The 26,566-nt window shown below is 37.6% G+C and overlaps 1 protein-coding gene across 3 annotated transcripts in view; it reads left to right on the forward strand.

The window, feature by feature from the left end:
- SERPINB7 (serpin family B member 7) overlaps window positions 1-25,409 on the forward strand; it is a 54,124-nt gene extending 28,715 nt beyond the window's left edge. For 2 of the 3 annotated variants that reach the window (XM_009192877.4, XM_009192876.3), the window contains exons 2-8: window positions 2,861-3,046; window positions 12,428-12,478; window positions 13,204-13,320; window positions 16,303-16,420; window positions 18,640-18,782; window positions 20,924-21,070; window positions 24,282-25,409. In XM_009192877.4, the coding sequence (XP_009191141.2) occupies window positions 2,879-3,046; window positions 12,428-12,478; window positions 13,204-13,320; window positions 16,303-16,420; window positions 18,640-18,782; window positions 20,924-21,070; window positions 24,282-24,680 (1,143 nt within the window). In that variant the 5' untranslated portion in view covers window positions 2,861-2,878 and the 3' untranslated portion in view covers window positions 24,681-25,409. Of the gene's footprint in view, window positions 1-2,860; window positions 3,047-12,427; window positions 12,479-13,203; window positions 13,321-16,302; window positions 16,421-18,639; window positions 18,783-20,923; window positions 21,071-24,281 lie in introns of those variants that run through there. The other variant, NM_001169069.1, reaches the window with a different exon arrangement.
- Window positions 25,410-26,566: the final 1,157 nt, after the last annotated feature.

The raw sequence follows: 26,566 nt of genomic DNA on the forward strand, positions 1-26,566 counted from the left end.
ACATACATGAACATGTCTCTACAAGAATGTTAAAGTATATACTATTTAGTATCATCTATCATTTTAAGAGTTATGACTTGAGAATTTATAATTATCTAGGAATGTCTTGGCTCATGTTTCTCTGTCATGATTTTTTTTCTAGTATGATTTCTCTGCCATAAAACTTACCTAAGCTAAACATTTATGTATTCTGTATCTTGAATGAACACATTTTTGTGTAGCTTCTCTTTTCTTTAATAAGATTATAGTTTCATTAATAATTTACCATGGAAATAGGATGCCTAAAAGTTTAGAATGTGAAAATTTGTGATTGGTGCTTAGAAAGTGATTAAAGAATACTATTCAAAAGTATAAAAATGTTTTTTTGCCCCAAAGGTTAAAATAGTAAGGCATAATTTATAAAACAACAAGAAGAATTGGAACTTGAACAAAGAAAAATGTACCTTAAAGTGTATTTTTGCACTTTGGGACATGATAGCTTCCAGATACCCATTGACCTGTGCAAGCACGTTTCTGAACAGTGTCATTTAAAAATCTTTCAGGTCTTATTTTATAAGCTCTAGCTCACATTTTATCAAAACGTTGCAATACACCCCATCTTCTACTAAATATAATTTTCACTGTAAATACTTTGAAAGGATTGATATGACTTTGCTTTCGAAGTTACTTTCCTAAGAACAACTGATTTCATGTACTACTGTCTGATTTTCAGCAACCAGCATGAAGCCTTGGAAATCCTTTAGGATGGAGAGAATCCAGCACACCATTTCCTTCTAAAATTAATGAAATTCTTACGAATACTAAATTAAATAGAAACATCAGCATAGATTTCGTTTTCAGATATTTAATTGTAAACTTGTTAATTTTGATCTTTTTTTTCATGTTTTAGAAGGAATACTTATTTTTAGGTCTAAAATACGATTTGAATCCCTTAAAAGTTTGAGGGCCTTTGGCACTGCTAATATCACTCACTGTATAAAGCCATCCTTTTCCCGCCAACTCCCATCCTGTGTACCCAGCCCTAACTGGCATTGTTTCTCATCTCCTTTGTTGCAAATAGTTTCTCCTGTAGCTTTAATCACAATTGCCACAGCTTTTTACCCTGGATTACTTGGATTAGATATAAAATCAACATACTTTTTTTCTGGGTGACTTTTGAAAGAACATAGGTGTTCTTTCTTAAAGATATGTGGGGTGTGAATGATTTTCTCACCTTATGTGCCTGGGTGTAACTGAGGAGTATGACTTATAACGAATTCTACATAGCTAAATTTGACCCTGGAAAACAGCATCATGTAGGGTGTCATGCCTCGGTGGTGTTCTCTGTGCTTGGAATTCCACAGTGCAGAGTATGGGTCCCTCAGGGACATTCTTTCTGGAAACGTTTGCTGTCTTTTAGGACAGGACAGGCTATTACCACTTTACAGAAAATAGTAAATGCAGCAGCTTCAATTCATTGAATGTCTACTCTGGATCACGCATTGTACTAGAAAATGTTTTTTTTATTTTTTTTATTTTTTAACTCAAACTCCCATTTGACATAATAAAAGTTAAAAAAAAACTTATTTTAATTTCATTCACAATTTAAAAGGCCTTAAGTATTTGCGACTGCGACAAAGCCAACACAATGGCAATTTTAGAATATTCTCCTTTCAGGCTCTCCCTCCTTGTGACCCCCTTCCTCACCCACAGCATGCCAGTCCCCAGATGCCTATGTGTGCTCTTCTTATGGGACAAAAGGTACAAGGAAGTATGATTTTCTGTTGAGAATCACTATGCTAGATCCTGTACATAGATCATCTCACTGAACAAGGTGAAACTTAGAAGTTCAGAGAAATTAAAGACTTGACCCAGTTCACACAACTACTAGCAACAGCAGCAACAGGGTTGGGACTTGGATGAAGTCCCCTAAGGGTTTGTGACTCCTGGCATCTGCAACACCCGGCACCTGCCACACCATCAGATGTAATATTATTGGACACTCAAGAGGAATAATTTGGAGAATTCCTGTAAGTTCATTTAGTCTGAGACAACCCCAACTGTGATTTTGAGATCAATTTGACTTGTGGAGAAATTCTGCAAAAAAAATTACCCAAGTGGATCCCTGAAGAATTCCATGGCAATGGCAGCCCTCTGTATTTCAGAAACAACATCGTGAATTTGAAGACAATCTCCAATTTGCTACTGCGCCCTGGGTTCTCTGGCAAGAAATAGGCCTATGTGTTGAAAAGTCTTGTACATGTTCTTGATCCATACTCTGATAATCACATTTTACATTCCAAAAAAATCAGAAAATGGTTTTAAACAAATTAATACACTTATGGGACCAATGATGCATAACACTGAAAATTAGGACAGTTTTGAAAAAAAAAGTAGAATGTATGATTGTTCTAAGAATTTGCAGAGGCCATATGGAGAGAATGGATTAAAAATGATGTGTTAAACCTCAAAAATTTAACATTGCATTGAATTACAGATGGTTTAGAAAGCAAAGGCTGTAGTGCCTCAAGTAGACTGTCTAATATTGTAATATTTACTTTTGCTCTCTTTCAGTTCAGAAATCTGGGGTGATTTGAGAAATAGTGAGCTCCATGAATGTGTCTGCTTGGTGGTCGGAAACAGGCCACTCACAGGCCACTGAGGATAGAAATGTCCACCAATGAGAAGAGACAGTTTTAGGGTATTAGTGACAAGGATACTGGGCCAAGGGAACTTTTCCCTTTTTGTTAGAGTTATGTGATGATTACCTCCAAGGCTGAAAAAAATGAAGCTTTAAATTATAAAAAATAATTAAATCTAAAAATATAATATTCCTAGAAGATGTACCAGGAGCTAATTTCATTTTCTCATTGTCCTCTAGGCTGCAGTCCATTTCACAATGGCCTCCCTTGCTGCAGCAAATGCAGAGTTTTGCTTCAACCTGTTCAGAGAGATGGATGATAATCAAGGAAATGGAAATGTGTTCTTTTCCTCTCTGAGCCTCTTCGCTGCCCTGGCCCTGGTCCGCTTGGGTGCTCGAGGTGACTGTGTCTCTCAGATTGATAAGGTCAGTCTCAGCTTTTGCAGTTCATCATTGGGACAAATTGTTTTTCCCACGAGAACATTTCGTTGCAGTGGTCCCCATGTTAATGGAGGTCATCATGAGGGCACAAGGTGTCACATCTTCACACATCTCCACGAGGCCCTCTTTGGGTGTGAAGAAAGCACACAGCTTGCAGCACTTGTTTGTGAGCCAAGAGGCAGCAGAAATATTCCAAGCACTGCAGCTTTGACGTTTTCCCTTAGTGCAGTGGTTCTCAAAGCGTGTTTTCTAGACCAGGATCATCAGCACCGCCTGGAGAACTTGTTAGAAATGCAAATGCTTGGGCTTTACCCCAGAAGTACTGAATCAGAAACTATGGGTGTGGGTCCCAGCACTCTGGGTTTTAATGAGCTCTCCAGGTGCACCTGAAAGTTTGAGAACCACTGCCTGCGTAGACACGGTTGAGATAGGAGAGTTAGAAGGAGATTCCAATGACGTCCCAGATTCAGGACTCGTTACCTGGGCACAAATAACATCATAGTACATTCCAGATAATAGCAGTGTACCTGAGTAGTCCTCGCATTGTCATCATCACCACCCGCACCACCACCTTCAGGGAGTGCTTATTAACACACCCTTACACACAGCTCTGGGTGCACTTTACAGGGAAGTAGAATGGTCAAGGTTTCCCTCCCTTCTCAGAAAATTGCCACTGAAACTCAGTAGCTCAACAGCAGGTGAGATGCCAGGTCCAGGCTGCATGCAGAGGCCTTGATGTCGTCCCTTTCTGTCCCCACCTCCCCATGCCCACTCCTTGCTGCACTATTCCTCCCACTATTTTAGTTCAGAAGGGCTTGCCAGAGGAATCTGGTGCCTGTTGTAACCTGTCATACCTCAGTTCGTATGGAAAATCATTTGTGTTGATAATTTAAGCTAGAATAATTCCTTCCTTTATCTGGATAGCTTAGTAAATACTAATTGCTAGAGAACAACTACAGAGTCTTAGACTGCCGTTTTTCAAGCGCTAGAGTGGTTTACAACCTAGAACATAGGATACTACACTTCAGTGAGATGATAGTAACAACGGTCTGCTGAGAACCTTATCAGTGTTCAGGATCCGGGATAAGCCCTAAGAATATGATACTATTTGATATTCACGTTGACACACTGAAGTGGGAATATTATCCTGATTTTGTGGAGGGGTGACCATACTGCGTGCTGGTAGATGGTGGACCTGAGATTCAAACTTAGGACGATCTTCTACAACTGGTCTTCTCACCTTTGGCACTACTGACACTTTGGGCTGGATACATCTTTGTTGTGAGGGGCTGTCCTATGCAACGTTTAGCAGCATCCCTGGCCTCTCATCAATAAATACCAGCAGCATACCCCTCCCCCAGCATGACGACCAAAAACATTTCCAGGTATTTCCAAAGAATACTCTCAAAAGCAAAATCAGTCTCCAGTTGAGAACTGCTCTGAAGCCACCAAACTGAAATTATAGCTCAAAGTACATCATTGTGAAGCTTCAGTATTTTCAAGTCAGTATTTTGATAAATAAATATAAAGCCCTTGAAAAACATTCAACAAATAAAAATGTATTCATTTATAAAAATTCATAACATTTCAGAACCAAGTGAGATGACTTGGTATCCTGGAAATAGCCTTGGTCCGGGAGTTCGAAGATTGGGTCCAAGTTCTGACCTTGGGAAAATCATTTCATCTCTGTGGGCACTAGTGTCTTCACCTGTGCACAGAGGATGTTGATTTGATGATAAAACAAATAAAGAAAAAAACCTTACCGTTATCACTGTTCAATGTGTTAGACAATGATGTGCAGGCACCATGCCTATGACTAAAGCTTGATTTTAATGCAACAGAAGACACTGCTTTTACTTACTGTGTGCTTTCGTGTGAGGGGCAATCTTTCAGATCCTGTCTGGTATACCTTCTGAGGTCTCCTTGCCCTGCACCTTGTGCCTGGTGGGCCAGGGTCAACAGCTCATGAGTCACAGTGGACTGAGAGAGCTACTGTTCTGCTGGAGTTTGCTCTGTACTCTTTGCTGCCTCATCAATTACTCTCATGTGTGACTTTTGTGTGACTTTTTATAACTCTTACTATTATGATCTTGCATGAAAAACTATGTAAGAGGAGAAAAGGCAACTAGAGACACAAAAGCATTCATCTAATTTATCTGTGCACACTTTTAATCCTCTGTAAATGTCTTCTAGGAAATTAATTTTCAGCTTCTCCCCTGCCTCAGTTTGTTTCTCATTGCAACACTTGACCCTCGTCACCATGAATCACACATTTCTATTTTAGATGAATCCAGACTCAATTTACGGCTTCCAACTGTGTGTCTCTTTTAAGCATCCCCAGGGATCTGTGTTTCTTTTTCCTTTTGATGCTCAAAGTGTCATAGCTGGGCCAGTAGATATCTCTTTAACCCAATCTTTTGAAACAATCCTTCCCAATAACTTTACAATATTTTTGCTTTCTGACAAGACATTCTGGGCTTATCTTGAGTTATCTTGGCTCCAAGAGGAGCTCAGCTATTCCTCATGAAACTCTGGCTCGTTTACTCTATTAAATATATATTATAGAGCAAATATATATGTTTACTTGAGTAAAGTCAAGAATCAGTGTGCTGGAGGTTCAATACAGTTGAAGTGCCATGAAGGCTGCTCACCATTTGAGTGAAAGAGCTGGAAAAGCGTATTTACTGACCAAGTCATGGGTTCAGACTGACCGGTTTTTTTCTTTTCATTTTTAGCTCTAATAATGCTTTTCTTTCTTATAATGTTTGAATATAAAAGTTTTAAAAAGTGATTTTCCTATTTCATAAGCTACCCGCTCCTCTCTTCTCTCACAAGACATTTCCATTGAAATTCATTATACATATACTTGTGTGTGTGTATATATATATATACACACACACACACCCCCACATATTTCCATTGAAATGCATTATTTTATATATTATATACAGTTTATACATGTTTGGATTACATATGTATGAGAGTCATATGTTTGGACTTTCTTCTCTCTCACAAGACATTTCCATTGAAATACATTATGAATATATATACACACATATGTATTTTTCTGAAGTCATATGTTTGGATTATAATCTTATTTAAAAGTTTACAAATTTGAATTTTCTAAAATGCAACCGAGTTTTACAAAAAGCATTTAAAAATAATCATTAATATATATTACTTATTCTACCACTCTGTAAGAAGAAATAATAATTTCATAATTTGGCATGAATATACAGGTAGAAGCCCAAGGATGATTCATAGTATCCTTTTTTGTAAAAATCCTTAATCCAAATGTCCTGAAATTGCTTACACTGTATAGACCCATGATTTTCCTCATTGCCATCATCTGAATTCATTAACCACTTATCAGAAACAAAAATTCTGATTTCCCTACATAAGCATATGAGGGAACATGAAAGTATAGCACACCTTGTATTTCAGGTAGAAACACCAAAAAATTAGATGAGAAAAGTAAGAAGAGGAAGAATTGTGATAAACAAGCCCTTTGAATTTTTATCTAATATTTATCACACACAAATATTTACTGCAGGTTGACTATCCCTTATCTAAAATGCCTGGGACCCAGTGTTTTCGATTTTGGAATTTTTCCCTTTTGGGATTTTTTTTTTAGATTTCAGCATATTTGTTTATACATGAGATGGGATAGGACCCAGGTATAAACATGAAATTTATTTATGTTTCGTATACAACCTATACATATAGCATCAAGGTAATTTTATACAACATTAAAAAAATTTTTTTTTTAATGAAACAAAGTTTTGACCAGGACACATCACATGAGATCACGTGTGGAATTTTCCACTTGTGTCATGTTGATGCTCAAAAATTTCAGAATTTGGAGCATTTTGGATTTTGGATTAGGATGCTCCATCTGTAGCATCATTATGCATCTTTAGTCATGGTAGTTTTACTGTTGAATCTACAGTTTCTTAAGTCTTTGTAAAGATAAAAACAGACACATATCATTTCAATATTTGACCCTTCCAGTTTACTAACATTCAGTTAGGAATATCAGAAAATCAACAAAATTCATATCAAAAGAGAGTAATACTAGTAATGATCAAAGAATAATGTTAAATATTTAAACTTATTAAAGTTTTATTCAAAAAGTTCAGGAGAATGACTTCCGGATAGTCATATAATTTTAAAATTATTGCCTGGGTGCCACAAGCATTATCTCAGAAAATATGTTAGCATGTTTGAATCACTTTAACATGGTATTTTATATTTTTGTTCCATGCGTATATTCCTAAATAATTCTTTCCAATGGTAGCTTTAGGACTATTTAAAAAAATAAAATAAAATCAGAAAAGAACTGCAGGGAGGTTTTAAAAAGTTACAGTCTGTCTTAAGATAAATTTTGGCCAATGAGAAGGGGAGATTCCTTTCTCTGCAAGGCTTCACATAAATTACTAGGTTCTTTTTACAAGGTAGAGTCACAGGCCATATAATGGCATTTTGGTCTATGATGGACCACATGTATGAGGGCAGTACGGTAAAATTAAAATGAAACTGAGATATTACTATTGTCTAGTGATGTTGCAGCCATCATAATATCATAGCGAAATGCATTACTCACGTGCCTGCAGTGATGCTGGCATAAGCCAACCCATTAGACTGCTAGTTATATAAAAGCCTAACACATGCAATGACGTACAGCACGTAATGCTTGATAATGGTAAGTGATTATTACTGATTTATGCATTTACAATACTATACTTTTAGTAGTTATTTTGAAGTGTACTCCTTCTACGTATGAAAAATAAAAGTTAGCTGTGAAACAGCCTCAGACAGACCCTTCAGGAGTGATTCCAGAAGGAGGCATTGTTATCGTAGGAGATGATGGTGCCATGCGTGTTAATGCTCCAAAGACCTTTCAGTGGGACAAGACGTGAAGGAAAAAGACAGTGATATTGACAATCCTGACTCTGTGTAAGCCTAGGCTAAAGTGTTTATGTCTTACTTATTCACAAAAAAGTTTAAAAAGTTAAAAAATTAAATAAATACATCTCATAGGATAAGAATATAAAGAAAAATTTAATTGTACAGTTGTACTATGTCTTTGTGTTTGAAGCCTAGTGTTGTTACAAAAGAATCAAAATGTTTTTAAAAAATAAGAAGTTTATAAAGTAAAAAAGTTAAAGTAAGCTAAAGTTAACTTATTATTGAAGACAAAATTATTCTTCATAAATTTAGTGTAGTCTAAGTGTCCAGTGCTTGTCTACAGCAATATACAGTAACATCCTAGGCCTTCACATTCACTCATTACTCACTCGTTGACTCACCCAGAGCCATTTCCGGTCTTGCAAGTGCCATTCATGGTAAGTGCCTATACTGTTTTGCCAGTTTTCATCTTTTATACAGTTTTTTGCTATACCTTTTCTATTCTTAGATGTATTTACATACACAGATATTTACCATTGTGTTACAGCTGCCTACAGTATTCAGTACAGTAACATGCATTACAGGTTTGTATTTGGGGAGCAATAGGCCATACCATGTAGCCAAGTTGTGTAGTAGGCCATACCATCTGGGTTTGCATGAGTACACACTGTAACATTCGCACAATGACAAAATCACCTAATGATACATTTCTCAGAAAAAATCCGCGTAGTTAAGTGATGCATGATTGTAATGAGTAGAAGGTTTAAAACTTTGAAGAGCAGATATCAGTCAAATTATATTTTATAACTTATATTTATATAAATTTACATAGCTATGTATATTTTGCTCAAGACATTATCTCATAATCAAATATGACTTCCAATATGTTCTCAGCCTTTACTGGTTAAACCTTCCTCCTTGAACTGTTTCAAAGATTAATGAGCTGGTCCCATCAACTCCTGACCCCTCATTTTAGGAAAGAAGGATACAAAGGGACCACCTAAGTTCCAGCCGGTCACTGCTTATCTCTCTCTCCATCTTATACTGAGATGATGGACAGTGATGACTTTCATTTGAAACTTTTCATTCTGGGAGCCCTTAGAGACAAACTTCATCTATTTTCTGACATAGGATGAAATAATTATAATGATATAATCCAAAGTATAAATATACATGCTTTTATTTCCTTTCTTGTAGTAGCCCAAATAAATAATTCCATGGAGTGGAAGGTCCCTGTTGAATCTTCCTTTCCTAGTGGCAAGTGACCAACCCCACTGTTCACCACTGTTCACCAATGAAGTCGCAGCCACAATAAAATTGACTAAAAAACTGAGGCAGGATTGTTTAAGGATACAGAGTACTCAGCATATTCTCTCTCTGAATTCTTTCAATTGGGAAGAGATAACTGCCATATTTTTAAAGGCATTGAAAATCCACGTTGGCCAAGAGCTTATTCTATTTTCAAGTAGAGCTGTTGCGAAGATGCAAGATTCTCAAAATATAGTGAAAGGTTGAAGATTAAAAGACTTCTTATGTTTTCATCGTCTTTTCTTTATCATAACATGCATAGATGTTCTTGTAGACTGATGTGACAGGTCCTTCAATACCATAGGCTCACAGTGACAGTTTATCAAATCTACAGATCTAAAGACTAAGAAAGCTCTTCTATAAATCAAATGCTGATGTTCCCATGGGCTGTTGAACTGGAATTGTTCAAGGGTTTCTGTTACACAGTCGCTGGAGGTCCTAGTTCAAAATTTTGAATTTTGAATTCTTCCATAGGTGAAAACATGCCATGCATAGTCACTATTGAAATAAAAATCACTTGTAAATAATCAGATGATGCAAACTACAACTTTTTTTTTTTTTGAGACGGAGTCTCACTCTGTCGCCCAGGCTGGAGTGCAGTGGCGCGATCTCAGCTCACTGCAAGCTCCGCCTCCCGGGTTTACACCATTCTCCTGCCTCAGCCTCCTGAGTAGCTGGGACTACAGGCGCCCGCCACCGCGCCCAGCTAGTTTTTTGCATTTTTTAGTAGAGACGGGGTTTTACCGTGTTAGCCAGGATGGTCTCGATCTCCTGACCTCGTGATCTGCCCACCTTGGCCTCCCAAAGTGCCGAGATTACAGGCGTGAGCCACCGCGCCCGGCCCGCAAACTACAACTTAATAACTGCAATGACTTCTTGAACTTTATTGTAAGTATGGACGTTTCTAAACTGAAAAATATTAAGCATTCCAGTTTTATTATACTATGAATTTAAGAAATTTTTCTTTAAACCCACTTAATGTAAAAATCTCCAAATTCAACACATTTTAAATTTTATAAACCTCCATAAAATAATTTTGAATTAAAGGAACAGAAGGGGCAAGTGCTGAAAAGTTCTCTTCTTTTGTCAGAAGCTACCACGGTGAGGTTGATGCACGCAATGATGGTGGGATTAAAAACAGTCAGCTTTGGGGAGGAAGCATTTAGTAACTGTTATTCTGTATATACATTGCTGTGAGAAAATCCTCTATCAGACTAATATGGTCAAAATTATGCCTGATACACAAAATATAGTTTTTAAATTTGGTCGGTACAAATGACTACCTTAACTAAATTTGTACAGTGCGGCCTTTGTGTGAGACAACGTGTAGTTATAAACAATCAGACAGAAATATAAGGGATAATATCAAATATTAGAGATAGTACAAATTCTAACTATGAGTTTGTACTCTCAATAAGCTGAAAGTTAGCGGAAGCTCTACATGTTGAAAACTCCGTAAAACATGGGGTAGGGAGGGAAGGGGAGAAAGAAAGACTTTTAAGTGTTCATATGGATTTGACCCAGCAATCCCATTACTGGATATGTACCCAAAGGATTATAAATCATTCTACTATAAAGACACATGCACACCTATGTTTATTGCAGCACTATTCACAATAGCAAAGACTTGGAACCAACCCAAATGCCCAGCAATGATAGACTGGATAAAGAAAATGTGGCACATATACACTATGGAATGCTATGCAGCCATAAAAAAGGATGAGTTCACATCCTTTGCAGGGACACAGATGAAGCTGGAAACCATCATTCTCAGCAAACTAACACAGGAACAGAAAACCAAACACTGCATATTCTAACTCATAAGTGGGAGTTGAACAATGAGAACACATGGACACGGAGGGAAACATCACACACCGGGGCCTGTCAGTAGTTTGGGGGGGCTAGGGAAGGGATAGCATTAGGAGAAATACCTAATGTAGATGATGGGTTGATGGGTGCAGCAAACCATCATGGCATGTGTATACCTATGTAACAAACCTGCACATTCTGCACATGTATCCCAGAACTTAAAGTATAATAAAAATAAATATTTTTTAAAAATGATGATGACATAGAGTTTTAGAGCCTATTTAAGTAAAACAGTGCTTTTTTACGTTAAATGACATTTCAAGAAATGTAGGAATAATCATTGGTAGGAAATGTTGATAGGTTCCATGATTCCAAAATTACAAAAAATAAGAGGAAAATCTGGTAGGTAAAACTTAAGAAATATTAAATTAACACATGAATTGATGACCTAATTTGTATTGGCCCAAATGTTAAAATTATAGCTGCCCGGTCACTTCAGAAAGAGGCTTATTCATTCCATAAATCACAAAATAGTCCACAGGTTTTTTTTGTTTTTTTTTTGTTTTTTTTTTTTTTTGAGATGGAGTCTCCCTCCATCGCCCAGGCTAGAGTGCGGTGGCCAGATCTCAGCTCACTGCAAGCTCTGCCTCCCGGGTTCACGTCATTCTCCTGCCTCAGTCTCCCGAGTAGCTGGGACTACAGGCGCCCGCCACCACGCCCAGCTAATTTTTTGTATTTTTAGTAGAGACAGGGTTTCACTGTGTTAGCCAGGATGGTCTCGATCTCCTAACCTCATGATCTGCCTGCCTTGGCCTCTCAAAGTGCTGGGATTACATGCGTGAGCCACCGCGCCCGACCAGTCCACAGGTATTCTGAGTTACACCATTGTATAGTGAGGATGGTGGTCACATTTCACTGACTATATTGAAAACTGTAGAGTTTCGCTGCTGAAATATGCTTTTCATTCAGTGTCAGACTGGGAGAGCTGTGCACTGAGGCATTAACATCCGTGTGTGGACTGACTACTGGACAAGCATGATTTAACCGGAAGCGATGTCACTATAGCATTTATGTAAATTGACACAGATTCCAAAATCCTGGTAAACCTAAGAGAAAATCAAGTTGTGGTAAAGAAAGAAAATGCAATAAAAATTAAAACCAAGTATGCCTGTTGATGTGCATTCAGAGTCATGGGGAGAATCAGCTCTAAGACACTAATGAACTTGGAATGGCAATTAGACACATTTATTGGGAAATAATATTTTTATTTTTAAAACCTCTTGCAAACTGTTCTCGTAACCCCTGATTCTAATGATTGCTTTCTTTGTGCCCTGTTTACAGGTGCTTCACGTTAACACTGCTTCAGGATATGGAAACTCTTCTAATAGTCAGGTAAAGACAATACGTTCTTTTAGAAAAAGAGATGGTGAGCCAGGTGCAGGGGCTCACGCCTGTAATACTAGAACTTTGGGAGGCTGAGGCGGGTGGATCACTGGAGCCCCAGAGTTCCAGACCAGCCTAGGCAACATGGCAAAACCCCATCTGTGCAAAATATACAAAAATTAGCTTATAGTCCCAGCTACTTGGGGGGCTATGGGGGAGGTTAGCTTGAGCCCAAGAGATGGAGGTTGGAGAATGTGGAACTATCCTTTCAAAGCTAAGAAACATGCTTTATTCAGATTTCCAGATTGTGGATTTTTCAAGTAGAATTTTTGATAATTTACTTGTTATTTATTAATTTACTAACATTTTATTTACATATTGGCCATATTTTGGCAAGAAAGGATGACGTTAAATGTTTTGCCTTTTTCTTTGTATATTCATAGACAACTTACATTGGTAAAATTAATTATTTAATATATATATTATGCAAAATCATTATCTTCTGTTAACAATTTTATTTTAAGGCCAAGTATTTAGTAAATTATTTCATTTGATCACAGACACTATTTTGAGAAAGGGTAAGACACAGATGTATGTGGCCTTGTTTGCTATTTTTAAAGTATTTTTAAAAATTATTTTATGGTATAATATGCATGTTCTATTTTATGTGTAAATGAGATTATGCATATCTTTGCAGTCCAAAATTAAATTTTTATACATCTTTTTAATAACAGCCAGGGTTCCAGTCTCAACTGAAAAGAGTTTTTTCTGATATAAATGCATCCCACAAGGATTATGATCTCAGCATTGTGAACGGTCTTTTTGCGGAAAAAGTGTATGGCTTTCATAAGGTAGGTGAAACTGCCTCTGTTAGAAGGACCTGAATCTTGTTAAATCCATTATCTGAACAAAGGCTTGTGTCTTTTTACTGAGTCATACAAAGATGGTTTTGTTTCTCGTTGCTACTTATTATGTTCTCAGATGTCTTGAAAAATCACCATTTCCAAAGTTCAACTTTTTACCCAATTAATCCACATATTCAGGTTCACTAGACTGACAGGCTTCAAAACAGAAGAGAATGTGTCCATTGGTAGGGATGTCGAGCTGTAAATGGAATGGAGGAGCAGTCAGCCCATTTAGGGGTATCCATGGCAGGAAACACATTCTGGGCTCAAGCAGTAATCCCACCTCAGCTTCCTGAGTAGCTGCAACCACAGGTGCGTGCTACTATGCCCAGCTAAATTTTCTGTTGTTGAGAAAAGTTCTCTCTATGTTGCCCAGGTTGGTCTTGAACTCCTGGGCTCAAGTGATCCTCTTGCTTCAGCCTCCCAAATTGCTGGAACTACAGGCATGAGCCATCTTGCCTGGCCAAATTTTATTTTTTATGTCACTTAAGTTTTATGTATTTTTTAAGGACATAGACAAGTCTTAGAAGGAGATCAACATGACATACTAGTTGGACTTTTTTAAAAAGTATAAATGCTTAGTGGCTTCTAGCTCTTCTAGAGTTTCTCTCTCTTTCTCCCTCTCTCTCTCTCTTTCTCTCTTTTAGACAGAGTCTGGTACTGTTGCCTGGGTTGGAGTGCATTGGCACAATCTTGGCTCACTACAGCCTCAGCCTCTCGGGTTCAAGCAGTTCTCCTGCCTCAGCCTCCCAAGTAGCTGGGATTACAGGCACGTGCCACCACATCCTGCTATTTTTTTTTTTTTTTTTTTTTTGTATTTTTAGTAGAGACAGGTTTTTGCCATGTTGGCCAGGCTGGTCTCGAACTCTTGACTTCAGGTGATCTGCCCACATTAGCCCCCCAAAGTGCTGGGATTACAGGCATGAGCCCCTATGTCTGGTCTGAGTTTCTTGGAAGTGGTAGAGAATAGCAACATCTATGTAACTATCCTGTCCCTTCCGACTGCTATCTTTATTCCTTGCTGACATCTTGCATGTATCAACCTCTTGCACGTATCAACCTTCCTGGGCCATGGACTACTTAAAACTACTCTTTGTGTCAAAGTGGGTGGATGAATGGATGTGTGGATAGAAGAATGAATTAATCAGTAGATGAAAAGAGCTGTATCCAAGGAAATCACACACAAAGCTTGCATTAGAGAGCTAGTCTTTTCCTGTGGATAGACAAAGGACAACTAGTGAATCTTCATTATTAGGATGAAAATCCTATAAACTTTAATAGGAAATCCACTAACAATACCTGGTTCGTAATACATCTTTTTCTTCTAATTCTGAACATCTTTCCACAAAGATATATATGTGTATATTTGTTGAATTACTAATGTATTGATAAATTAGATCATTGTGACTTTTTAAAAATTAAAAACAGCAAGTATTTCTTTTCTTTTCTTTTTTTTGAGACGGAGTCTCGCTCTGTCCCCCAGGCAGGAGTGCAGTGGCCAGATCTCAGCTCACTGCAAGCTCCGCCTCCCGGGTTCACACCATTCTCCTGCCTCAGCCTCCCAAGTAGCTGGGACTACAGGCGCCGCCACCTCGCCCGGCTAACTTTTTGTATTTTTTAGTAGAGACGGGGTTTCACCGTGTTAGCCAGGATGGTCTCGATCTCCTGACCTCGTGATCCGCCCCTCTCGGCCTCCCAAAGTGCTGGGATTACAGGCTTGCGCCACCGCGTCCGGCCGCAAGTATTTCTTAGGCAACTATTATGTCCAGGGCAATGTGCTAGGTACTGGGAATAAAATCATAAGCAAGGCATATATAGTCTTGACTTCACAGAATTTGCTGTTTTGTGAAGGACTCAGACAATCTCAAAGGTAAAAAGGATGTATTATGATAACAGCTGTTAAGAAAAAAATCAAGGTAAACAGACTATTAGAAAATGTAGATGGGACCGGGCGCGGTAGCTCATGCCTATAATCCCAGCACTTTGGGAGGCTGAGGCGGGCGGATCACCTGAGGTCAGGAATTCAAAACCAGCTTGACCAACATGGTGAAACCCCATCTCTAAAAATTCAAAAATTAGCCGGACATGGTGGCAGGCACCTGTAATCCCAGCTACTTGGGAAGCTGAGGCAGGAGAATCGCTTGAACCCAGGAGGCAGAGGTTGCAGTGAGCCGAGATCACGCCATTGCACTTCAGCCTGCAAGGGGACGAGAGTGAGACATCATCTCAAAAAAAGGAAAAAAAAAAAAAAAAGAAAGAAAGAAAGAAAATGTACGTGGAACCTAGAGAAGATATCTGTCAAGGACAGACAGCCATACTTGGAACTAGACAATGGGTAAGACATAATCATGAGGTATATGGGCCATTTCAGGCAGAAGGAACGTTGTTCAAACACCTCTAGTGAGAGATGACACATGGCATTTTTGAGAAACTGTCAGGAATGTGGTATGGTGGGAGAGCAGACTAAGGAGAAAGTGGCTATGACGTAAGCAGGGTGGGGATCAGCAGAGCCTTGTCGGCAAGGTTCAAGGGCTTGAGCTTTGTCTTGAGAGCAATAATGTAGCCTTGAAAAATTTGCAGCAGGAAGGGATGACACAGGCAAGGGAGACTGGTTAGGAGGCTGTTGAGTTATTTAACATGAGAAAGCAGTGGTAAAAGGGTGGACATTATCTATTCTCTATTAGCCTCCTCAAATCCATTTCAGATAAACTTAAGTTTAAACAGAGTATTTGCTGTACAAATTCAACTTCAAATTCACCAGATCCCCTTCCAGCCCGATTTCTATATATCCCTATATTTACATACTTATCTCTGAGGCAGAGTTGAACCTTTGAATAAAGCAGTGAAAATAAAAAGTTCAAAAATACATTTCTTATATACTTAGTTGGTGATGATTTGTAAATGCAAGACCTATATTCTTCTTTGTAGGACTACATTGAGTGTGCCGAAAAATTATACGATGCCAAAGTGGAGCGAGTTGACTTTACAAATCATTTAGAAGACACTAGACGTAAAATTAATAAGTGGGTTGAAAGTGAAACACATGGTGAGTATTGAAATACCCTATTTTTCTACAAGATTTGTCAGTTATATGTTAATACTGAGAACAAAAGCTGGGAGTCTTTTGTACATACATGGAAGAGCTCCTAGTTCAAAGTAATGATTGCTGCTACTTAAAATTGCTTTAGTATTTGTCTGCAATGTGGTTTTGAATAATTTTAATAATTTGAATGCTTTGCACTTTTCAGAAGTTCAGTCTTTTACATTTTCTCATTTCATTGGTAAAACCTTCAGGACAAACATAGTATTGTGATCATTTCATAAATTAATAACAAGCTGAGTTAATTTGATAAATTAACCTCAATATTTCACCCTAGTTAGTGAACAAAAACTAAGTTATTATTTTATTGACATTACTTTCAATGACCACATTATTATTTTCAATGACCACAGCATAGCATTTCATTTAATAATCAACCTATTTTTTAAAGATAGGGTGGATTTTCATACTTTATTATTCCTTTATGGACTGAATCTTATTAAAGTTATAACATTCTACCGTCAAAGAAATATATTTTCATAACATTGCTTTTTCCAAGGATGTATAGTATATCTCTCATTTTAAAATGTTCTTTAATTACCAAAATAATTTATGTAACAAAGGTAGTACCTTCCAGAAAAAGTACAGCTCTTTATTGGTAAGTCTCTGTCACAACTAAAAACTGAATTCCAGCTAATGTTCTGGTTTAGTGCAAAGCAAATAAAGAAATTTATTAATCCTTACTTTGTTCATCAACCAATTCCAAAGCTACTAGTTGTTTCATTACCTAAGGGCTGGCCTTGATTTGTACTCTAAACATTGTACCTGCATTTACTGAGCCTAGCTATGCCTCAGAAATATGAGCTAAATATATCTTGCACTTTAAATGCAAACTTTCAGCAGCATACACTTAGTCCTGGGACTAAGAATGCAGTGTATAAGCTTTCTTTTTATTCATTCATTCCTCATTATATTCATAGTGGGTTACTTTGATGTTTAGCCATTACATGTTTCAAATATAACACTTATACATCAAGAGAAACTGTGTAATTATTCCTTTTCTAAAAGCTAGGTGGGATTCTATTTAGTATATAATATAAGGGCATCAGATTGCTAACAATTTTTTCTATTTAGAGTAGTTATTTCTCTGTCTTCCTTTCTTGTGCAAATCTATGCATAATTACTCTAATTTTTCATAAGCATATGTACTCAATATTTATTTGAGGAAACCCTTTAAAATGTTGCCAGTATTCTAAACAACCCTACCCAGGTCTTGAAGCCCACATCCTCCACACAATACCAGAACCATCCTTTTGAAAGGCAAGTCAGATCCATCATGACCATGACCTTTCTTGTCTTTCAATGAATCCTGAGCAATTATTTTCCATCACCTTCAAAATAATACAAAATTCTTACCAGACATTCAAGCCTCTTCATTATCAGGCCCTTGCTTCCAATCTTGCCAACTTATTCTCCCCGACAAATACACCTTGCCCTTCCAGGCTTCTGTGCCTTTGAATAAATAGTCTCTGCTTTATGGAAGCTCTCCCTGCTCCCCACTGTCCTTCAGCTAAAGCAGAACACCACAGAAAAAGTTGGGTGCCTTTAATCTGTGCTCTCACAGTGCACTGAAATCAGACCTCGATGTTACTGGTGGGTTACAACTGCTCTTCGGATGTTGACGCTTCTGTGCTGGACTGGGAGCTCAATGATGGCACAGGCTATGTCTTTCACATTTGTAATTCAAATATGCAGAATAGTGCATAGCGTCCAGCAAAAATCTCGTTACTGTAGAATGAAGGAGGGTATTACCCTTTCAATGGATTGAAGTACTGTAGTAGCAAAAGGTGGCCTAGTCAATGCAGTAAAGGCATTTTGGTACCTACGAGCAGGGACTCTGGGGTTGTCTTCCTGGGTTGGAATCCTATTGCTATCATTTTCTTGTTGTGTGTCTTAATCTCTTTGTGCCTTAGCTTCATCAACAGGAAATGGAGACAATAATAATGCCTACCTCACAGGGATTATGTGAGGGTTAAACCAAAGATTGCATCTAAAGGGCTTAGAAAGTGCTGGACACATTAATTGCTCATAGGTTATTCTTAATATTCTTATTGGTGTTATTATGTGATAAGAAAAAACTTCATACCAATTAATGGTCTTTTAAATCATTTTAAAAATTATATTAAAATAAACCTTTCTCCCCTCAATTTTTTTTTTTTCAAAAGGCAAAATCAAGAACGTGATTGGTGACGGTGGCATCAGCTCATCTGCTGTAATGGTGCTGGTGAACGCTGTGTACTTCAAAGGCAAGTGGCAATCAGCCTTCACCAAGAGTGAAACCACAAATTGCCGTTTCAAATCTCCCAAGGTATGTTGTCAATCTCCTGTTTAATTTAGAATTTTTCCTCAATAGTATTCCTTTGCAGGACTGTGATAGTTACATAGTAAACTCTGGATTCACCGTTTTTAACTCATTTCTTCTTTTGCATTACCAATATTGTATGGTCAGTTGCTTTACAAAGCAAACTTTCTATTTTCCCTGTCATGCAGGCTATGAAACATCGCCAAAGGTGTCTTGTAAATTGGTATTCTTTAAAATACATTCAAAATGGAAAGAAGTGGCATGAATGTGTCTTAAGATATTATAATTGGAGGCCTATAAGAAAACATATGACAAAAGTGTATTTTTCATTTTTCATTATTTTAACCATGGGGTCTGCACTTAAAATCATTTACTATCAATGATTTTCCTGAGTCACAGTAGGAAATGCGTTTTCTTTTACAAGGGGAAAAGCTATGTTTAGTAAAGGTATGCATTTCCAAGAATAAGCCATATGTATTTCTTCACTTAGTTCTGTTTTTGATCTAAAACATCTTATTACCAACCTTTATAAAACATATATTCTTGGGTTTTAAAACCAGTTTGTACACAGTAATCTTTGTACAGCAGAAACAACAAAGCTCTTGCAGTCAGGAATATTGTGTTAGGATTCCTGCCTTGCTTCACAGAAGCTGCATTCCTGTTTCCTGTGTTATTCCTTTCTCCTATTTTTTTTTATTTTAAAAAGCATTACTATAGAATAACATTGTTTTAAACACTCTCCCTGCTGGTCCACACACCCTATGTAATGTAGCTGTAACAGACAGCTTGTAATGTAACATGCTATGGAATCTGGATCTCTGATGTCAATGTTAGTTCTATCATATTAAAAATCGGTAACATAATCTCTTCAGCATAACCCGGATGTGTGATTCTTCCCCTGCCCCAGTGAGACATCCTGTCTGTCACATCCCAGTCCCCATGTGTATCAGGCTCAATTCTGCGGACCTGTCTCACTAAGCAGATAGATTTCATGTATGTTCTTTCTGAGGATTGGACTCTAAGTCAAAAAAGGCAACCTTTCCAGAGAGAGAAGGACCTTCAGTTCAAGGACAGAGAATTTTCTGTCCTCCCCATGTAGGATGTTTGTTCTTAAAAGGGGATATTACAGAAATGTTGACAAGTTTGCAGATTATAACATCACTAGGAGAAAGTTTATTGTACCTCAATGGTGTCTCTAAATCTGTAAATGATATTCTCAAGATAAGAGCTACTTTTTGTTTTTTTTTTTTTTGCCCTGGTGAATTTGAAGGACATTATCAAATACCTTGCAGGAATTTTTATTTTTCCAAGACCTCATGCTTAAATTGTGTTTTTGTTGTTGTTGTTGTTTGTTTGTTTTTTGAGACAGGGTCTCACTCTGTTGCCCAGGCTGGAGTGCAGTGGTGGAATCACTGCTCACTCTAGCCTTGACTTCTTGGGCTCAGGTGATCCTCCCACCTCAGCCTCCCAAGTAGCTGGGACTACAGGCATGTTCCACCACACCCAGCTATTTTTTTTTATTTTTGATTTTTAGTGGAGATGCGGTCTCGCCATGTTGCTCAGGCTGGTCTTGAGCTCCCAGGCTCAAGTAGTTTCCCCGGACCTCCCAAAGTGCTGGGATTACAGGCATGAGCCACTGTACCTGGTCTTAAATTGTGTAATTTTGTTAGTACTAGTCTGTATTTTACTTCTGAGAAGAGAAAAAAAACCTATAGCATTCATTTTTCACTTTAATGTTATTTAGTACATTTTCATTACTTATTATAGAGACTTTTCAGTTAAAAGACTGAGTGCAAGGCAATGTTCCAAGTGCTAGACATATTAATTCACGTAATCCTCACAACAATCCTGTATAGCAGGGATTATAGTCACTCCCATTCTATAAATGAGGAAATGGAGGCACAGAGAGGCACAGTAACTCACCCAAGGTCACGCAGTTATTTTAAACTCAAGGAATCAAACTTGAAGTCTTGGCTTTACCACTAAGATTTGCACCAATGCAACCACCGTTAGTAACTTGTCAGGAAAAAATCTGCAGGATCAACTGAGCAATCATTTATTGACCAAGTACAATATTCTTATATGTGTTTGGTTAATAAGTAAAATGAAGTGGGATTATAAATAATTTTTTGTGACTTGACTTTCAGTGCTCTGGGAAGTCAGTGGCCATGATGCACCAGGAGCGGAAGTTCAATTTGTCTGTTATCGAGGACCCGCCAATGAAGGTTCTTGAGCTCAGATACAATGGTGGCATAAACATGTACGTTCTGCTGCCTGACAATGACCTCTCTGAAGTAAGTTACGACTGTCATTTTCACTACTGGGAAATAAGACTTTTAGGATACTGCTGATTCAGTGTTCATTGATAAACTGCAAGATTTCAGGGTATTGAGATATTACAGACTTACCTGCTTGTTAAATGATTTGACAAATATTTAAGGAGTACCTCGTACGAGCCAGACACCATTATAGTTGCTGAGATTGACTTAACTCAGTTTAGCATAATTTTAGTTGAATACTGATCAAGTTGGAACCCTCTCAAATGTCAGCTATGGAATTAAAAAGACGTGAGTTTAGGTATTTTTGGTGTTCGGTCATGAATACAGTCTTTTATGTGTTATTGAAATTTTGCTAGACTGAGCATCTTTAGGCAGGTATGATGTGATACAGACCTGAGCCTTTGAGAATTAAAATGTATGGTCTCACTGTAATTGCACAAGAGGGTCTCCCTGCCTATTGCACAGGAAAAATCAAGTCACTGAGGGCACAGCATTGTAGTAAAGAGAGTTTAATTGATGCGAAGCCGACCATGCCACCTGGGAGATGAGATCACTACTACTCAAATCAATCTCCCTGAAGGTTTGGAGGTTAGGAGTTTTCAAGGATAGTTTGGCGGGCAGGGGTCTAGGGAATAAGTGCTGTTGATTGGGTGGGGATGTAATCACAAGGGTGTGTAAAACTGTTCTCATGCACTGAGTCCACCTTTGGACTCTGTGGGAGCCACAGGACCGGTTGAGTCATGAGTCATGAGTCCAAGTGGAGTTAGTATCAGAAATGTAAAAGTCTGAAAAGACATTTCAAAAGGCCAGTCTTAGGTTCTACAATAGTGATATTATCTACAAAAGTCATTCGTGGAGTTACAAATTTTATGGCCTCCATAACAATGATTGGTTAATGTTTACTATGCCTACATCGTGGCGGAATTCAGGCCTCTCTCATAATCATAACCGTGCGGTCTTTCATTAGTTTTACAAAGGTGGTTTAGTTTTGGGAAGGGCTATTATGATTCTTGCTTTACATTTAAACTATAAACTAAATTTCTTCCAAAGTTAGCTTAGCCTATGCCAAAGAATGACCAACAACAGCTTGGAGGTTAGCAGCAAGATGGAGTCAACTATGTCAGATTTCCTACTGTTGTAATTTCCAAAGGCAGTTTCATCCTTCCATGCTGCTGTGTCTCAAGTGAAAAGCAGAGTTTAGGGACTGCCCTGTGACTGATGTGGCAGGAGAAATGGACCAACACAGTGCAATGGGAAGACGGTGGGGGCCGTGCAAGCCAGACACCACCACTGTATCTCAAAGCCTGATCTTTTTTCAGTCCTTTTTCTGCTTTTCCTCCTCCTGAACTTGGCTCTTTGAGTTTGATCTGCAATCTCAGAGGCCTGGACTCATCTCTCTTCTCTATTCTCTCATTTAAAAGGAATAATAGGTGCCATTTATTTAGCACCTACTACATCCCAGGCCATGTGTTCTGAGCTTCATTTACATTATCTTGTTTGATATTTACAGCAAGCATGGGAGATAGGGAAGGGAGGTTGATAGAATTTAGTCAATTTTTCTGATAGACACATATGTGTAGATATGCATATTTGTGTGTATGTATGTGCACACACATATATGTGTGTCAGCTACACTGAAAAGTTACAACTACACTTAAAAGTATTCGTTTTGTTTTGACTTGGACAATAATGAATATTTGCTGTGGACTAACAGGACAGTGGAATGAATATAAATAAATAGACATGCCTACCATCCAAGGGACATTACTATGATTTAAAAACATGACTGTAAAGCTTTGGAATGACACTTTCTACATAGACAAAGACTACTAAATTTTAGCAATAACTTTCTTTCATTACATTTTCATCTAAATTGTTTTGACATGAGAAGCAAGAGAAATGTCATAACATTGGTACTATTAAATCTAAAGTATGACCATATAAAATATTGGTCCTCATATTAAATTTATTATTCACTTGATAATCTTCATAATAATCTGATTTTAGCATACAGCAATTAGTTTAACTTGAAATAATCTGCAACAGAAAAAGTAGCCCAGACAAAGTAAGCTAACAACATAGTTTTGTTCTTGCACTTACTGTCTGAATTTTCCTTTTCTGTAATAGATTTACCTAATAATGTTCGAATCTGACTATTATAAACCTACTTACTATACAATCTTAAATACCTGCATAATCCTTCATAACCAGAAAATGATGAGGAAATTGGATCTCAGTGCACTAAATGAAAAAAAAATTCCAACAGGGTAAAATTATATTAGAGATTAACCACAAAACTGGATAATTAATGCAAAAAATTCAAATTAGACTAAATTTGACTGTACAAATTTAGGTCCTTGATAAGAATACAAGTTGAATTTAATATCAGTAAAAAGTTGTTTAAGATTGAAGTTGATCCTGAATTTGAGAAGAAATGTCCTTACGTAAGATTTCTAAACAGTGTTTCTGAAAAATCTTCTTATTCTAAATTGAGAATTTGTGATCAATTCTCAGTATTCAAGAGCTGGTGAATTGGCTTTGTGAATTGTTTGTAGGCAGCGATGCTGCTGGAGAGAGAGCTAAGGACTCTTCTAGCTGTGTAACTAAGGTTGCTTGCTTTGCCTTCAGGCATATCGAACTACAGCCTCCTGCACTTCAGTTGCCTCATCTGTTGAGAACAAGAAATTGATTTGATACAGTATGGGTAACTGTACTGGGAGATATTGATCACCCAAACCTTCGAGGCTGGAGCTCTGGGCTCCTTGCCTCAGGCCACATGGGGTCCCTTTGGTTTACTCCACTAAGCTCCGCAAACATTACTTTATCTATCTTTCATGATGAGGAGATGGCTAGGAAACACTGATTTAAATGACCACTGGGCTCCTTTCTCCCTCTGATGGTCTCAGATTCTCAGGTTCCTTCACCCGTCTTTTGCTCCACTTTAGTTGTATCTGCTCATGGGTGAACAGAGAGTGGAATTGCCCTAAGATGCAAATAAATCATGCCTTCTCCTAGTAGAGCAAATTAAACATTGGATTTGTTAAAAAGTACTTGAACTATTCATTTTAATCATATTCTGTTTCAAGACTTCCAAGGACCGATTCATGTACTTGAACACAAATATCCAGGAAGGGATAAATTATAGAAAACTATGTATCTTTGTAGCTATTGTTTCATCTATCACTTAACCATATGATTCTAAATTATCTTTGAATTATTTTTACAGATTGAAAACAAACTGACCTTTCAGAATCTAATGGAATGGACCAATCCAAGGCGAATGACCTCTAAGTATGTTGAGGTATTTTTTCCTCAGTTCAAGATAGAGAAGAATTATGAAATGAAACAATATTTGAGACCCCTAGGGCTGAAAGATATCTTTGATGAATCCAAAGCAGATCTCTCTGGGATTGCTTCAGGGGGTCGTCTGTATATATCAAGACTGATGCACAAATCTTACATAGAGGTCAATGAGGAGGGCACGGAGGCTACTGCTGCCACAGGAAGTAATATTGTAGAAAAGCAACTCCCTGAGTCCACGCTGTTTAGAGCCGACCACCCATTCCTATTTGTCATCAGGAAGGATGACATCATCTTATTCAGTGGCAAAGTTTCTTGCCCTTGAAAATCCAACTGGTTTCTATTACAGCAGTCCCCACAACATCAAAGAACCACCACAAGTCAATAGATTTGAGTTTAATTAGAAAAATGTGGTGTTTCCTTTGAGTTTATTTCTTCCTACCATTGGTCAGCAGATGACACTGGTGACTTGTCCCTTCCTAGACACCTGGTTGATTGTCCTGATCCCTGCTCTTAGCATTCCACCACCATGTGCCTCGCCCATTTCTAATTTCATTGTCTTTCTTCCCACACTCGTTTCTTCTCCATGACCCATCTGGAAATTATGGAGAGTGCTCAACTGGGAAGGAGAATGTAGAAGTAGCCCTAGGGATCCTTTTTGAAACTCTACAGTTATTGCAGATATTCTAGCTTCATTGTAAACAATCTAGGAAATAAGCCCAGCTGCTTTCTAGAAATAAGTGTGAAGGATAAATTTTTGTTGTTGACCTATGAAGATATTAGAGTTTACCTTCATACGTTTGATTTTAAATCAATGTATAATCTAGATGGTAAAAAATATAGAATTGGGATTGAGGACCAACCAAAATATTTCATTAATGCTTTCAATTGACAAATTTTGGCCTTTCTTTAATAAGACTTAATATGTACATAGTTTTTTCAAATATTAAAGATCTTTTAACTGTTGGCAGTTGTGATTTACAGAATCATATTTCATATGCTGTGTAGTTTATAAGTTTTTTCTCTATTTATCAGAATAAAGAAATACAATATACCTGTATAGTGTGATTGTTTTCCTCTGACCAATTGTAGGACAACTAGGGCTTTCTTTGTTTTCTAGGCAAAGCAAGCAAGCAAGCAAGCAAGCAAGCAAGAATTCTTTTATAATATGTTTGATTTGATTCAATGTGGCTCATTTATTACACATAAAATTGCTTATACAGATACATAGATTGATTAACTAATTTTAAATAGTAGGATTTAAATTCATGAGGGAAAACGATTTGTATATATGAATATTTATAATAAGCCATCTGTAATTTTATAAACAGAAGAAAAATAAATTGAGAATCATAAGATCATGGAACTTACTTATGAATTTGTAAACAATGAGAGTCCACTGAATTATATTTTCATCAAAAAAGACTTTTACCTGAATAGGAACCGTATAAATCAATGATAGCCTATTGCATGGCTCTGCAGTGCTTAATACCAGACCTGGCAGATACCTAATTTTCAACAAATACTGTGGAATCTAAAAATATGATATAAATTAGTAAATTTGACATGACTTGAAATATGTAGAAAATCTCTTGACCAAAATAATTTAACCACTAACCTGCAGCACCCGAACTATTACACCTTTAAGGGACGTTTATGGAGAGTGAATTTAAGTGGCATGTTTTGAGAGAGGAATTGATTTTTCTGATTACCGTTCCCATCTACTACCGTTCAAAGCATGACCTTAGGAAACAGGTGATGGGAACATGTATTCAGATGGTGGCCATATTGTGTTGGGGGTTAGGTATCAACACAGGGACTTGGGGAGACCACAAACATTCACACTATAGCATACCATTCACACCAAACTAAATACAAACTTGCCTTGCAATTTTGGTTGGTTGGTCCTGCCCGTATGTCCACCTCATGTTTAAGGGTCCTAACTTATTCAGAGAATGGCTATATTGTGTAGTCATGATCTAGGCTTTAGATCATGAAAGTGGAACTTTCATAAGCTTGAAACAGCTTCTGAAACTGTGGTGCCTGTGGAATCATCGACCTTTTCTGTTGAATGTTGTCAAACATCAGGTTCAATGGTAGCAAATATAACATCTGTTCAGCTCCTCTCTTACCAGTGAAATTCGTGCTTCCTGGGACAGGATTCATGTCTGACTTGTTTATTATCCTCACAGTCCCAGAGCAATACTTGAT

This window comes from Papio anubis, chromosome 19 (genome assembly GCF_008728515.1).
Source record: "Papio anubis isolate 15944 chromosome 19, Panubis1.0, whole genome shotgun sequence".
NCBI classification, from domain to species: Eukaryota; Metazoa; Chordata; class Mammalia; order Primates; family Cercopithecidae; genus Papio; species Papio anubis.